This window comes from Musa acuminata, chromosome BXJ1-6, assembly GCF_036884655.1.
Source record: "Musa acuminata AAA Group cultivar baxijiao chromosome BXJ1-6, Cavendish_Baxijiao_AAA, whole genome shotgun sequence".
NCBI classification, from domain to species: domain Eukaryota; kingdom Viridiplantae; phylum Streptophyta; class Magnoliopsida; order Zingiberales; family Musaceae; genus Musa; species Musa acuminata.
The window spans coordinates 46,077,179-46,092,882 of record NC_088332.1 but is presented as its reverse complement, the minus strand read 5'-3'; the positions used below and the strand labels follow the sequence as shown (position 1 = coordinate 46,092,882).

At 38.6% G+C, this 15,704-nt stretch overlaps 2 protein-coding genes across 7 annotated transcripts; one reads left to right on the top strand and one right to left on the bottom strand.

Moving 5' to 3' along the window:
* The first annotated feature begins 48 nt into the window (after window positions 1–48).
* LOC135677374 (transcription factor BIM2-like) lies at window positions 49–7,661 on the top strand. 2 transcript variants are annotated; one of them, XM_065189636.1, is made up of 10 exons: window positions 49–518; window positions 602–729; window positions 1,038–1,149; window positions 3,214–3,283; window positions 3,381–3,476; window positions 5,143–5,181; window positions 5,325–5,538; window positions 5,637–5,781; window positions 6,404–6,542; window positions 7,267–7,661. In XM_065189636.1, exons 2-10 carry the CDS (start codon window positions 633–635, stop codon window positions 7,372–7,374), a joined length of 1,020 nt encoding a protein of 339 aa, XP_065045708.1. In that variant the 5' UTR covers window positions 49–518; window positions 602–632; the 3' UTR covers window positions 7,375–7,661. The 2 variants fall into 2 exon arrangements, with proteins under 2 accessions (XP_065045708.1, XP_065045709.1); XM_065189637.1 differs by lacking the exon at window positions 5,143–5,181 and having other exon boundaries at window positions 305–518.
* A 677-nt stretch (window positions 7,662–8,338) lies between these two features.
* Window positions 8,339–14,011, bottom strand: LOC135581646 (uncharacterized). Of its 5 annotated transcripts, XM_065189630.1 has the most exons (6): window positions 13,891–14,010; window positions 13,706–13,784; window positions 12,761–12,810; window positions 10,339–11,057; window positions 9,589–10,055; window positions 8,339–8,811 (listed from the first exon to the last, which is right to left on the bottom strand). In XM_065189630.1, exons 4-6 carry the CDS (start codon window positions 10,972–10,974, stop codon window positions 8,703–8,705), a joined length of 1,212 nt encoding a protein of 403 aa, XP_065045702.1. In that variant the 5' UTR covers window positions 10,975–11,057; window positions 12,761–12,810; window positions 13,706–13,784; window positions 13,891–14,010; the 3' UTR covers window positions 8,339–8,702. The 5 variants fall into 5 exon arrangements, with proteins under 5 accessions (XP_065045702.1, XP_065045705.1, XP_065045704.1 ...); XM_065189633.1 differs by lacking the exon at window positions 12,761–12,810 and having other exon boundaries at window positions 13,710–13,784; window positions 13,891–14,011; XM_065189632.1 differs by lacking the exon at window positions 12,761–12,810.
* Between the last annotated feature and the right edge of the window lie 1,693 nt (window positions 14,012–15,704).

Genomic DNA, 15,704 nt, shown 5'->3' with positions numbered 1-15,704 from the left:
AACCAAATCGAAAGGCCCACGCAAAATCCGCTCCAGAAAATAACACACGCGAGTCAGAAACTTAGATATCGGCGATAGTTAGCAAGACGTTGTGGATGGAGCTATTTTTTCACTTCAGCCCCTGAAAGGTGACCAGAATCCCAACGAACATGAAACCCAAAACAACAATACTCCACCAATATCTTTTGGTTAATTGCATCTCAATTTAATTATATGTTCTCATCACATATTATCATTTCTTATATGCGTCGTTTCTCCAATGTTTCGAATGCTGGAGCCAAAATAACCGGGATGGATGGCTAAAGCACAAGGGTTGTTCTTGGAAATATCTTATAGTACAAGGATTGAGATGCAAAATATATGATTTTTGGAACTCTAATTATGTCTTTTGGAAGAGAATTAATTATATAGGGCGTGGTCTTCCCCTCCGAGCTCTCCTCGGTGTTTCTTTTTTACTCCGCAGCGCAGTGGCCGGCCACCTCTTTCCTCCTTGCCCGCTCCACCGCCTCCGTTGTCAGGTCCATCTTCTTTTTCTTGTCCTTTAATTTCCTCCCTCTGGGCTCCTGGGAGCCGTGGGAGTGGCTTAACGTGTTTCATACAGGAACCGCTGGGCTCCGGAGAAGGACCGATCCATGGAGACCGCTGCGTCGAGATCCAGCAGGGGCTTTGACGAAGATGACGACGATGATCAGGAGTTCGGGAAGAGAGATGGTTCCTCCTTCCACAGAGGTGGTTCCTTTTCCCTTCGGTTCCTCGCTTCTTTATCACGGTTCTCTGATTTGTTTTCTCCCGGTCAGCTGCTCTCCGCTGCACCGTATTTGGCGTGCCTAAACTGCGCCGGCACATTATGTGGAAACCTATTCGTTGGTTGTCTGATCAAGATGACATCTTGAGTAATTGTGAAGGAGAAATTTCATCTTGAAAACTCCCATTTTGTTGGGTGTTTTTAGTGGTAGCAATTTAGCTTGTCCGTACAGCGATGAAATTCTGCAATTTCATGTTATACTGCTTATGCTTGCCTTGTTCATGGATAGCAGATTTGACTACTAGGGTGGATGGAAAGGGAAGCGGCACTGATGAGCTGCCCGCTACCCCTAAATCAAAGCATTCGGCCATGGAGCAGCGGAGAAGAAACAAAATCAATGACAGGCAAGTTGATGATACCATAACATTTGCACAATGTCCAATTCTGCATTATGTTTTTCGTGTTTCTGCTCAATTCCATTCTTCTAGAAATTTTGATTGAACTGTTTGTTCAATACTCGATGTAGTTTCCTATCCTGGTTCTCCTTATTGCAATGTTTTATTTAGTATACTGCTCAAGTGAAAGTAGTATAAGACCTATTGCTTTGTGAACTTGTTTACTCCTTTGACTTAGCATGATAATAATAAACTTAATCCATAATGTACTTTGAGATCTTCTGGAAACAAACAAAATGAAGTTACTACTAAGAATGGCAAGTATGTGACTACATTTGGCCTTTCTTTCTGTCTATGTGACTACTAAGAATGAAGTTACATGATAAGAATTGCAAGTATCAGTTTATGTCTGGGAAATGGAATGGTTTACGGAGAGGGAGCCATATGGTACTGGGCCTTTCTTTCTGTGGAGGAGCTATCTGGACAATTGACCAGAAGAAAGACTCCCTCAGGTGAGGAACCGACAAGGAAGGAAGCACTGAAAGATGTGACAGGGTGAGATCTGATGAGGAAAAGAAAGAAGGTTAAGAGATTGGTTGTAGTGGCACTGGTCTTATCTTTATTGTTCCAATAGAAGACATGATCTGCTGACCAGAAGTGTCAAGGTACTCATGGTCCTGACAGTTATGGAGAGTCCTCTTACAATAAAACATGCAATACGAAGATATGGTTCAATTATCTGCTGCATAGAACCCGCCCACGTGGAGAAGTTTTTTTCCTCCGCTTTCTCCAGGGTTATAGAACTTTCAATTACTAATTACGTCAAGCTTTTTGCAAATTCTTGTTTGTTTGATGCCATGAAGTTTGTTTTGATGATTAAATGTCCATAGCGTACTATACTAATAGGAATGAATTAAAACTTCACAGTGGAGTAATTAGTTGGAACATAGATAATCTTCATTCTGCAATTGATGAATGAAGCAAGTCCTTAGTATTGAAAATTGATAAATCAGAAAGAGAAGGAAATCAACGCGTGCTATTGTTTGGATCCCAACATTGAAATTAAAGAATTTTGTTACATCATAAGAAAAGAAAGAAGGGAACAAGTCCAACATTCTAGTAACTTACTATCCTCATGACGCCCTAGCCCCATTGGAGCCAAGATCAATAAGATGAAGCCCTGGATGACATCGGTTTATTCCTATTAGAATTGGATTGGTGATAGATTGATTTTTTGAGATCTTACAATGCAAGTTCCCAGACCAAAAAGAATTCATAGATGAAGTGGGAGAGAACAGTTATTCGGTTTTTAAATTGGAGCAAACATCTTTTTACAATGATAAACCTTTTTGGAAATGAATGAGACTTTACAAGCAATCCTAGAAGACCAAGATAAGAACTGCTCAACATGAGTCGTTTCTTGACTAGAATAAGGTGTCATTGTATTTTACTACCTTTGTAATGTCTGGACTGATTTTTTGTTAGTATTTCTAGTATACATTTTAGGACATTTTTAGAGTATATTTTCAAGTGAATTTTGCGTCTAAGAGACCCAAAATGGGTTTAGTGCATGTCGAGAAGTTATTTTGCTACAAGTATTCGTACTCTGAGAGTTCTAAAGTCTTATTTTAGTAAGATTTTGGAAGTTGAAACAAATAGCTTTCTTCCAAAAGAACTTGTAAGGTCCAAAGGCCACACTTGGATGTTATCGATTCTCTTATGCAATGTAAGTTGCTTTAGATTAGTAGCTTAATTATATAGTTGGTTCTTGATAGGTTGTGAGATCTGTCTTTTTTTTCAAATTGGAGAAAGCCCTGACCTGTTAGGAGGGTCAAGTTCCATCAATCTGGAGAGTTGAGCAAACTTCTTTCAGTTGAGTGGTCAAAGAAAAATTCTTTATTTCTCAAATTTCCTTCCTATTTAATTTTCCATATATAGCTATATTTGATGTTGCTAACTTTAATGTCTCATTTACGACAAGACATTCTATGGCGCATTTTGCTATGCTGTGCAGATTAGTATTGCCTTTTTTGTAGATTGATATTTTGTATTTGAATTTTCTTGTACTTGCAGATTTCAGATACTTAGGGAACTCATACCTCATAGCGATCAGAAGAGAGATAAAGCATCATTCCTTTTGGAGGCATATACCATGCGGATAATGCATAATTACATTGTATTTTTTTCTTCATCGATCAAGTTTTTTTGGCATTTATGGTTTTGCTTACAACATGTATCAGGTCATTGAATACATCCGGTTTTTACAAGAGAAAGCTCAAAAGTCTGAGTCTTCTTACCCAGGATGGAATCAGGATAATGCCAAGTTAATGCCTTGGGTAATTATTTGTGAAGCTTTGTCTTATATATGTGCATGACTATATATGCAAGTTTTCTCAAAGAATATAATTGGTGTTGGAATTCAGTGTCTTATATCCCTTTTGTAGCAATAGTGCCTAAATTATTGCATCCATCTTTTCTTTAATGTCATAGGTATTTGCTTATGTATCTTTTTTAGCAAAATTCTGCTTTAGACAAGGTCATCGCTGGTAGTAAGCTATTGGTACAATAAATTGTTTAGAGTACGGAAACTACCTGGACCTGTTAATTTTGCTACCGAAAATATTTCCTATTGATGGTACTATGGTCTTGGAATCTGCCTAGACTCACTTATATCGTTTAGACAAATTTCTTGCAGCTTAATGTATGGTTCTTGAAATTGTTATATAAAGCCTTTCAATAGTTGTGAAATAAAATGAAGAGGTTTTACATATTTATCCATCCAAAGTTTGGAAATAGCATAGTTGTCATTACAAGTTTTAATATAGCATATGTGTCCCTCGAAATATTAAGATCCTCACTAAGTGTAATTACCATTGAGATCAATCCAACAACTCAGGCTAATCATTTGAAATCATGGTTGGTTATTTCGTTTGAGTTCAAGAAATATATAAAAAAATATAAAACACCAAAACCCATCAACTTTGGATTGATAGATGTGAAATTTTGCCTAAGAAGGAAGACATTGTTGGAGCACAAAGGAAAGATTGATCTTAGCATGGAATTGAAATTTGTTACTCTATTCTTCTGTGAACTGAGTCAGCTAACATAAATTACTAAGATATTGGTCAAAAAACATACAAATGAATGACCTTATTCAAAATAAACTCTCGCAATAGATTCCATGTAAAGAAGGCAGCCTGGTAAAAAAGATGCACTAATGTAGGATCTAGTGGGGTCAGTTTAAGTAGTGTTACCCCTGCAAGCTGTTTTAATGACTTGAACCTTGGTATCCAAATCACGAGATTCCATGAGCTATGGGAAAATTCATTTTATGTTTTAATCAGTTTGCCATTAATTATTAGTTGTAGTTTGGGATTCACATGCGAATGACACATTCACATTGGACAGTTGCTATGCCAGCTCATGCTGGAGGTGCCAACATATGACTAAGCTGGTTTGCCGATGCAAGTGCATGTTGATCTGCATGGGACAGTACGGAATTGTTAGATACCTAAGAGGCATCAGCACGCTCTTGTACTAAGATATGACAATCCTTGTTATGAATAAGCTCGTAAACTTTATACTTGTTTTATCATGGAAAACATGTGAACATGGTTGTTAGTCTTATTGAGTCTTTGTAAAGCATGAAACCCCAAAGGTCTCACAGAATTCTGCTTTTCTGCATCTACTTCTGTGTTTTAATGGAATCCTTTGCTGACTAATATTTGCATAGTGAGTGCATATTTCACTGAAATAGATAGACATGTACCTTACTTTTATATCTATCACAGTCAACAAAACACTGCTCACAACCATTAGGTTATCTTTTGGTCTTTACCTTGGTCTAACTGATTTGTGACTATTGGGAGTGGTTTTAGCTGGGCCCAAATTATTTGTTATTCTTTTAGATGGGTCCAAATTAATTTTGAAATCTTGATTCTTATGCGGGTAGAGGGACTCTACTTATTTTTTGGTTTGTTGTTTCTTATTCTTCTTTGGCAGGTAAAAGTCTATTACAGGTCTTTTTGGAAAAATGCACAGGTGCCTGCCATTTAGAGAACTTGAATATAAATGCACATTTTGTGCTTCTTTGTCTTTAGGAAGCTCTTATGGTGATATTATTCTTTGCAAAGAGTTTAATTTTTCTACCTACCCAAAACCCCTTCTTTTTTCTCCTTCAACAGAATAACAATCAAATCCCTGTAGATGGTCTATCTGACCCTTCTCCAGTCATAAGAAATGGTTCTGCTCCTCCTGCATCTGCCTTCTCTGGACAGTTCGATGAGAGTAACATTCCAGTTGCACCTGTAATGCTCTCAAATGCACAGAATCCGACAGAATCTGATGCAACAGCTGGTCTTTCCTACAAGATAATGGAAACTGCTACAGGTTTTGCCAGTAAGTTGGTCGCAACCTTTTTCCTGGCCAAACTTGATTTTCTTTTAGGAAGGTAATTGGTGTTGCTAAGTCACAACAGAAATTGACTTCATATGCAGATAGTATGCCATCTCAGGCTCAGTCACATTGGTTAGGAGCATCCAGCCCTGCTGATTGTGCTGTAAATAATGAGATCTTGAATGAGCATGAAGAGTTGATAATCGATGAGGGCACAATTAATGCATCTGCCACTTACTCGCAAGGGTGTGTGCCATATAATTATTAGATTAATCGCTAATGTAGTATAAGTCTTTAGAAATTGCAATGATATCTGTTTTCATCATGCTGCTATGTTTTAATTTGAATTATCTCTCTGTTTAGAATTTTCTTAACGGGAAGATGCTTGCATATGCTCATTTCCGTCTCTATGCATCATTTTATTAATTTTTGGCAGCCATTCTTGCTTTCCTTTCCTTCTATCCTTTCTTTTAACAAATTTTGCTCTTTGCTATTAGATTTATAATTGGAGAATCTAACCAACTTGAACAAGCATAACACCATGTTGTGCTTTAGAAATCCAGAGTGAGATTTGTGGATGATATTAGTATTGTTAAGTCGATCTGTTACCTGATCTTCTGTTTCGTTTTACTCATCTTCTAATTCTCATGTTGAGGATTTCTGAACATTTGCAGATATATGTTATTTTGTATGTACTTGGATTTTTGTTTTCCCCTTCCTCCCGTGACTTACTTTGTATGAATGGCCACTCAAACCGGCCATTTGATTTTTTTTTTGAAATATATGTTTCTTTGTCCAGTTTTTGCAAGCTTGTTAAACTTGATTTGGTTTATGAACCTCACTAACTATGAATTTTGTTGTCGAACAGGCTTTTGACGACACTAACTCAATCATTGCAAAGTTCTGGCGTAGATCTGTCTCAAGCCAGTATTTCTGTACAGATCAATCTTGGTAAGCGTGCAACTAATAAGAGAGCTGGTGCCACTTCTGCATTGTCCAACTCCAAGGTACACTGCTCTTTTATTGTAAATAGTAGTATATCTAATTCTGATCTGCTCCTTGGTAATCAATCTTCTGTATATTGTTGAAATAGTGGATTGTGACATTGTTCCAGTCCTTTTTATTTTTATCTAGTCAAAGAGCCTACCATAACCTTTTACATAAAGTGCAAATTATCTGTCTTTGTGTTACTTTATATATTTCGTTACTTAAATATCTTATAAGTCATCAGACAACTGTTTTATTTTTCAAAAAAATATTAAATAATAGGTTTTCAGGTTTGATATAACCTCCATTTTCCATTTCAACTTAACCCTTGGAGTTTCAGTAACTTTGTCTATTTCTGAATTAGCCACTAAAAGAATTTGAAGTTAAAGAGTTCAATCATTGTACTACGATTTGATACTAGTGTGATAATATCTCTCCATTAAAGTCTTGGATTCCTTGCATTAGTTACAAGCCTCTTCTTTTCCTTTTTGGAAAAATTAGGTACTAGCTTTGCCTTTGGGCCTTGGTTTATATGTTCATCTTGCAGTGGATATTCTAATCCATTCCTGCATGTACTGGGCATATGTTTATTAATTACCCTTTGCCAAGGTAGCATGTACAAACATATAAAATCAATAATACTTGCGGTTCTTAGAGTCTTCTAGCGATCATTCTTTTTGTTTTTCTTTGTACCTTTTTCTCATAAATTGCCTTGTGTCCTGCTTTTTCTGCTGATCGTTGCAGAATCCAGACGACCCTGCACCGACGAATCAAGCAGGTGGTCACTCCATGATGGGGAACATCAGTGAAGAATCTTCACAAGCAACCAAGAGACACAAAGCAGATAACTAGTGCTTCCTTTGTTTATCAGTACATTGATGAACCCTTGAGATGAATGTATATTCTGATCATCCTTCAAGGTCTTACCGTTGGCATATTAACATCATTCAAGTACTATATCCTGTGAAGAGGCTTCCATTGCCACATTAAGTAAAGCTGTGTTTCATTTATAGGAGGCTTCCTTTCATTAAGGTTTGTATTCTCCAAGAATTTCTGTTGTAAATTAACCACAGATAATTCCATCTCATTGGTAGTGTATTCATATGGATTTGATCAGATAAGAAAGCCCCAATTTTGGATGTGGAGAATGTTTTCCTTTCTTTCATTCCTCCATCCTATACTGGAATCTCTATTGTCTTATTGATCAGATAAGAAAGCCCCACGATGGAATTCTCATCTGTGGACCATTAGACTTGGGACTGTGCCTCCTGTCTTATTCGTTCTATTGTCTTCTCTCGGACACTCGTGCTGTATGTGGAATAAACATGTTTACCTAATGTCAAAAACCTCCTGCGCTGAAAAGGGATGCACCAAGTGAGGGAAGTGAAGATGTTGCAGGGGTAAAGAAAGTAGGGAGGAAGACAGTTGGAATTATTGGACAGGGATGTTAGCACATTTATACACACAGAAGTAGTAGAGAAGCTTTCCTGTCCCTTTAAAACAGATCACAGAGAGTGGAACTATTAGGTCAAAGTGTTTATGAACAACAGAACGACAATAATTTCATCCGAAATCATCTCATATGACTACTCCAAAACATTGATCTTCATCGAAACATAATCGAAGCATGTGTGTGCCACTATCCAAACTCATTTCTGATAGCCCTTCTTTTAACCAAAACTTGTTTCTTTTGTAGCACATGACGAATCTGGTAACAGATCAGGGGAAAAATAAATTAAACTTTGCTCCGGTGATTCATAACCATTCATCACGTAATTCATATCGAATGATAAGAACAAAGAAGAGGCTCCCAATGTGCAACAAGGAACAAAACGAAAGAGAACCATTACTCTGATCCTCCACGCTTAATTCTTTGCAGATATATATATATATATATATATATATATATATATATATATATATATATATATATATATATATATAAAGAGAACCATTACTTGCTTTCTTTGACAGAGACAAGAATATTTTGGTTACGTTACACAATTCAAACCACAATCCAAAGCGCAACATTCTTCCTCCTAACCTGCCTCGAGTGTATAAAAACAAGCAGCAGGATCGCGGGGGCCAAAAAGAAACCCATGGCTGATTTTTATGACAACGGAAATGTAAACTTTTGCGAGGCACGTAATAAAAAGAAGAGAGGGTCAGGCATATTATCTTCAGAATTTACAACATAAAATTCCTGACCTCCAAAACCGGTGCTTTTTCAAATGCCTGCTGTCTGCTTTAGCCATTTTCACTGGGCTGGAATTCCAATCCGGTTGTAATCTGCGTTAGAGATAAAAGTGCTGGTAATTCAGGCTATTATTCATATATTATATATATATATGTGTGTATATATTATAAGAGATTGTAAGGTAAAACAAAGGTTCCTTGAGGTGTAAAATGACTGAAATATGCAATGATAATTACTAGCTATATGTTGCTAACTTTTCCAAATACATTAAACTTACATGATGTCTGCCAATTGGAAGAATATAACTTCCAATTGGAGATTTCTGAGAAATTTGCATGGAGATTTCTGGCATAGACAATTAGAAGAATATAACTTCCGAGTTAGTTGACACAGGAAATAAGATATTTGGTAAGTGTTTATGCATCTCTTCCTACGTGTTTCAAGGGCATATATTTGTCCATACTGACGGGTCTTCTATCATCGTAAGGCTGGAAAAAAGCAATTGGAGGCACCAGTAACAAGAACAAAAAAAATTACAGCCTGTGGGAAACATACAAAGCACACAAGCTTATGATAACTTATCACAAACGCCATCCTAGAATAGATTTCTGGAAGAAATGGAGGAGGATCATTCATAATAAGCAGGTGTACATTCACATACTCATCAAATATTCTATATTATGAAATCTTAAATGAACTACTTGGTACGTTTACTTATTCAAATTGTCTGATAAAAGGACCAAACTTATATACTATCAATAACAACTAGATAGCAAATCCACCTTACCGTACTGGACAAAATCAGCTAAGCATACGATGCATGTAGAAAATTAGAAATATGAAATATGAACTATGAGACATGGACTTACATCGGAAAGGCAAAGGAGCGAGTGCTGGTGGTGCTATCCGATCGAAGAGAAATATTACCAGAAAATACAATGTGCCCTGAGGATGATTTTGGACCAGAGGAACTTGGGTCTCCTGCGTTCTTGTGACAACACGAACATCGTGAAGAAGATGTGACACCATCAAAAACCATCTCTTCACCTGAAAAACAATTTTGGGCATCTATGAAAGATTCACTATCAGTATTACCACTGTTCTCCTCTATTTCTTTGTTTGTCATTGCTCCAGGATTGAAGGAAGGAGAAACATTTCCTCCTTCCTTCTCACCTCCCACATCTGATGGCTCAACTTCAGCAGTGGAGCAGCCACCTTTCAGACTACCCAGTGACGTAACACTGGTATAATTTTTCACCAACCCACTGGTTTCCTTAGAATCAGTGGTGATGCTTGATGAAGCCAGAGTTGTTGAGCATACTTCATCATGTTTAACCTGCCACAAAGTCACAAACCATTTAAAAGCAACAGTTAATATCATAACCGAATTTCATCGAACATGTTCAATATATTTGTCGATATATACAAGAGAAATAAGGGTTACAATTAAAACAAAAATGCTCGAAGAAAATTTATATAGCAATGTTGCAAAATGACTATTATTCGGCATTCCAATTTGAAGTACAACAAGCTTAGTGGTGGAAAAAACCGATTGACTTTTACTTCTTCTGGTACAGGACTAGTCAAGTGATTGAAAAAACATCATGTTAATTCAGTACCTGTCCAGTATTTTTCTGGAAAATATGCAGTCGATTGAATTTGTTTGTATCCAATTGACGAGGAACCATGTCAAAATCTCCAGTAGAAAGCAATGGCTGAAAACTGATATTATGGTCAGATAAATGTTTTGTAATATGCACATCTGCCTTCTGCTTGTCTTCAAGTTCAACTAAGCTACAAAGTGAATATTGATCCGCAGCATCCTTAGCAACAACAGAAGCTATGTGTAGATCCTGCATAATTAGAGTCACACATTCTGTAAGTCGTCCACTTGGATTATCATCTGTATTTGTTGCTGATGGTTTGATGCCAGCTAAACTCTCCTTGGTGGTGTCACTGCTTTCTAACAGAATCTTTTTATGTGGTAAACTTTCATCCATGCATATGTCTTTCACAGTTTGACAGACACCAGTAGCGGCCTTATCTGCATATAGCTCAATATTCTGGATTTCAGCACGAAGATCATCTGATGCAGATGGCATAGGTTTATTCTCATTTTGATTTTGAATCACTGAAGCATCCTTGCTGATATGATTGGGAAGAGACAATTCTATATCTTGATATGGTTTTCTGTCTACTAATTCTGCAAGATCATTTTCCCCTTTCTCTGTAGTTACAGCATCTAACTTCAACATGTTCAGCTGTTTCTCACTATGTTCTGAGAATTTGGGAGTAAGCTCATGACTCAGAGATGTAGGATAATAGAGCGATTAAAACTCTGCAATCATGAACAAAATGATAATCTTCAAGTTTAGGAAGAGATTAGAGTGCTTAATACAAGAGTCGCAAATTACTGCATCACGATCTATTTAATGAAAGATACCGAGTGTATTGTCAGTCGGAATCCATTGAAACTTTAAACACAAATAAGTTACCTGGACAAAAAAAGAACCATCCAAAAACTTTTACCTTTTTCACTTGCAATCATGTTAAAACGAGTGTAACTTATTTTGTGAATATTATAAAACGAAATTTTGATAAAATCAGTAATAAATCAAGCAGATATACAGTTACATATCAATATGTCATCAACTCCAGCATCCTAATGTTGAAATCAAGGTTCGCCGTACCGTACTGTACCGGCGTTTCGACCCAGGCTCGGTACGGTATGTTACCAGTGTACCGGACGGTACATCAGGGCGTACCAAACAATTTTATACTTTTTTCATACTGTAGCAACGCTACAATATAGTACTGTAGCACTGTAGCGATACCGGGTGGTCCGCGTACTGGTAATCTGTCGGACCGGTATGTACCGCCCAATATGGGCAGTATGTTTCGGTATGACAGACCTTGGTTGAAATCCGGACCAAGATAAGCATAAGCAGAAAACAAAATTTTAATGTCACGATAAGGAAATACCACTATAACCTTTCTTGAAAAAGGACTGAGATGCTAATTCATCAGAAAAATATTGCATCAATTATAAACGAAGTCATTATCCAAAATTCAGTGTAGATGGCTGAAATATTTGACTTGTTAGACATGGAATAACCTCTTTTCCCAAATGACACGATTAATTTATATACCCCTTATGATACAGATTTACAAATTTTAGGCATGTTAAGCAAGTTGATATAAAATAGTCCAGAGAAAATATCATGCATGTCCATCATGATGAAACAATTCTCTCCATTTCTTTTGTACGAGGATGTGAACCTAATGAAACAACTTACTTGCAGAAGGGTGCTAAGAAGAATATACTCCTGAAACACACATAAGCAACATGAAACAAATACCAGGTCGTTTGACGCCAGAAAAAAAAAAAAAAAAAAAGCAGCTCATTGAATTTAAGTAATGAACTAAAATACTTAAGTTGATGGTTTCTAGTTCAAAAAGGGTTGGTTGCGAACTACAAAGTGTGCTTCTCAAATATTGCACATAAAATTTCATACTCTATTATAAGCTGGATGATAGAATCCTAGAAATCAACCCAGGGAAAAATGATTATAGTATCTTAAAAAAGAGACACCACAGGTCATGCATTTGGTTAATAAGCAGACACTCAATTAAAACATGAGTTAACATCTGTACCCAAAATGGAGATAAATATGGTCCATAAAGACTTGGAAACGACCTAATGGCAGAACTCGAGAACAGAATGAAAGTTCACACCCAAAGAAGAAAACTAAAGTGCTCAAAATCTCCTCTTTGTATGTTTTATTTCTTTTTCCATCACTAGATGCCATAGTTTCAACACAACCTTATTATTCCTTTCACAGAGAACTACAAAAACTGTATTTCAGAATTCGAAAGGCCATAGAGATTTTTGTTGCCATCTTCAGAACCACATCAAATCCCAACCAAAAAGTCAAAATTCACAGAAAGAAGATGTACTATGATTAAAAAAAAAAAAAAAACACAACGTCTTTCATAACAAGGAACAGAAAGCAACAAAAATCAAATAGATGAAGGATTTACCCTTGAGTCCTTTCAGCTCCTTTCTCCTGTCTCTGAGCACAAGAACAAAGCTTGAAGATGGTAGATAGAGCAGAATTAAAGAAATGGTCACCTACATACTACAGTACCAAAATAACAGCATGAAATGGAACCAACGGAAAACTTGGATCTCTTTAGAAGTGGGAAGAATGAAAGAAAAGGTTTTCCTTTTCTTTTCTTTTATGCTATACAGAGATTGGGAGATTAAATTAATCTCTCAGACGGTAAGGCGCTTCCTTAATCATAATTAAAGTCAAATGCGAGAGGGCATTTAATATTCCACTGAAATAGCCAAGGATCCACCATAACTACCACAAGAGACAGCAGATGCGAGCATTGAATGCCCAATTTAATTAAAAGACGGATGAGATCCCGACGTCTCATCCAACCCTTGGTTGGGAAGTTGGAGCTACAGGATTAGGGTTAGGGGGGGCGAAATAAGCCAGTAATTACTCCGGAATGATGCCTTTCTTGAAATAAGCAAGAAAACTAAATGAAAAGAATCATGTGCTCGGTTTCTGGCGAAATCCAAGTAACGGTTCTCGATTTCTATGGAAAATTTCAATCAAATGATGGGAATGGAATCTTCTTTTTGCGCAGGAGAGAGAAAACCTATGTTTGATCGAGAAAAAAGCGTCATGATCCTTCACATTGCCGTCAATTTCCAGCGAGACCTCACAGCGTATATAAATTCCAAAAATCGGTTCGATAACCAACGAAAAGATGAATAGGAAAAGGAACATAAAAACACCATTTAAATTTACGCTTCCCGAAGAAGCTCTAAACTTTCCACAAGTTTCACGCGAATCCGTTCGAGAGAATCTGAAACATATTCGATCGATCGATGCCGCTCGAAGAGATGGATATGATGATGTGGAAAAGAGGTTGAGGTGAACATTCGTGACAAGACCGATGAATCAGGATTACCTACAGCTTGAACGTATCAGTGCCTACAGATCTCCGGCTGTCTCCCTCCGTTCCCCTCGATCGAGACCCGCCGCAGTGTCTTATAACACATCATGCGAACCGATTCACATCGTGTCAAGGATTGGGAAAAGACAAGAAGAGGAGGAAAGATTGGAATTCTTTGGATTCAAGTCAAGAACAAGTACCAAATCTTTTCTCCTGTGGGAGCTGCAAGAACTGTGTCATTGGGTGTTGGCACTGTAAAGTGATCTCTCCCGCTATTTCAGCTTTCACTACCAAGGCAGGGAACACCGTCTGCTGGAACGATGGTCGTGCGAGCTATCTCGAAGACGAGGTGAGGCCCGCCATCCTTGCGAGTAGCCCTTTGGCGTTTCCTGTCTTGCTCTATAGAGGGAATCTTGGCGTGGTCGTTTAAAGGCCTCTTCGGCATCCGGATTGGGCCCACCAGTAACGGGTTTAGCGCCCCGAGATGTAGTGGGATCTGCTGCAATTTTGGCGGGGGTCAATTAGCCAATGATCACGCACGCGTGGAGATCCGGTGCAACCCCCGCCGTACTGATTCCACTTGCAATCCTCGGGAGGACACGCGGAGGTGGCACATCAGTCTGACGTCTTGATGACGAAGAACTCCGGTCCTTACGTACATGGACCGCATCGGCGACTCGGAATCGTAACCCCTTCACGACTGGGCCGCTCCCGAGTCTTTGTCGTTCGTTCCTGGACCTCGTCAGCAACAGTTTCATGCATGTTTCCTTCTTCCTCTTTCCACTTGCGTAATGGTGAGGGAAGCATATCGACAAGAAACCTTAATCTTCCTAAGAAATGCTTTTAGCAAGCAGCAAGACATCAGCTACCATCTCCATTAAGGAACAGCTTTGCAGCTGAATCACTAGAAAGAGATCGAATTCGAGATAGTTATCAGAACTTCTCCGGTTGATGCCAAGTGAAGCCTTTTTCTCTTGTTGATGCCACAGGGCTTGGGATTTCTACTCGCACATCGTATCAGTGCCTAATTCATACCCTCGACGAACGGATGCTGCTTTATCTCTGTCGCCCCCACGCTTGTATGCTAGCCTGTGCTGTGGCTCCTTAACCAGTAGTCCCCTTATCAGGTGTTTCGCAGAGAAGCTCGCAGTTGGGGAATCTGGGAAGCGCAACGGCTCCCCCTTGAATGGAGTCTCCTCAAAGAAGGGGTGGCATAGGAAGATGCCAAAGGTCCGTCTGTTGGCTCTCCTATGAGCTCAGGCGATGGACGAACCTGGCTCCCGATCTCAGTTTTTGGCTTAGGATCCTTCTTCGACTTGGAGGAGAGGAAGCGAGGGGCAAGGCATGTCGTGGGAGCAATTCAAGAAGGCTGGACGCAGTAGACTGGGTTGTGCAGCCACAGTGTCTGTGATACCAGTCTCTACTCAACTAAGGTTGGGTGTACATACTAACATCATGTTGTCAAAGGAAGTCCTAAGCATTTGAATCCAATTCAAGAGCTAAGCACGGCCGCTAAGCATGAGAATGCGTGCAGCTGCATGACGACCATGCGTGCCGCCGCAAGCCGCCGGCTACATCTATTGCATTGGTGCGCTCAGGCCAGAGCTTCTTAATTACCATAAAGAAGAGAGAGCCGAGACAGGAGGAAGGAGGCAGGAAGGTTCAGGCTTGGGTAAGGCATGCGAATGCTGCGCTTGGCTGGAGGGGCCGAGTCATCCTTGCATAGTTCCAAGGATGGTGCCGCTTTCATCGACCGAACAGTGAATCCTCAGCAGTGTCTGTGGAGGTAGAAGAGAATGGAAGCATGACACTGTTAGAGTATGCTTCCTGATGTCTGCAGTCGGTGTCGCTTACTTGCTTGCTGTGTAGATTGTCTCTGCCACTGATACCAATATACATGCCTATATTGAGGTCACAGTAGTACTCTTCAGAGTCTTTTTTCACATTTTGATTATATTGAAGAACGTCACACATGCCACAGAAAAATGAAAGAGAGAAAGAAAGAAGCAAACTC

Excerpts from the sequence above, each read along its gene's own strand:
- LOC135581646 (XM_065189633.1), bottom strand. The coding sequence starts at position 10,974 with ATGTTGAAGTTAGATGCTGTAACTACAGAGAAAGGGGAAAATGATCTT. Across the intron at positions 10,056-10,338 it reads TCCAGAAAAATACTGGACAG|GTTAAACATGATGAAGTATG; the intron begins GTACTGAATTAA and ends ACTTTGTGGCAG. Across the intron at positions 8,812-9,588 it reads CGCTCCTTTGCCTTTCCGAT|ATTACAACCGGATTGGAATT; the intron begins GTAAGTCCATGT and ends TCTCTAACGCAG.
- LOC135677374 (XM_065189636.1), top strand. The coding sequence starts at position 633 with ATGGAGACCGCTGCGTCGAGATCCAGCAGGGGCTTTGACGAAGATGAC. Across the intron at positions 5,182-5,324 it reads CTTTTTGGAAAAATGCACAG|AATAACAATCAAATCCCTGT; the intron begins GTGCCTGCCATT and ends CTCCTTCAACAG. Across the intron at positions 6,543-7,266 it reads CTGCATTGTCCAACTCCAAG|AATCCAGACGACCCTGCACC; the intron begins GTACACTGCTCT and ends TGATCGTTGCAG.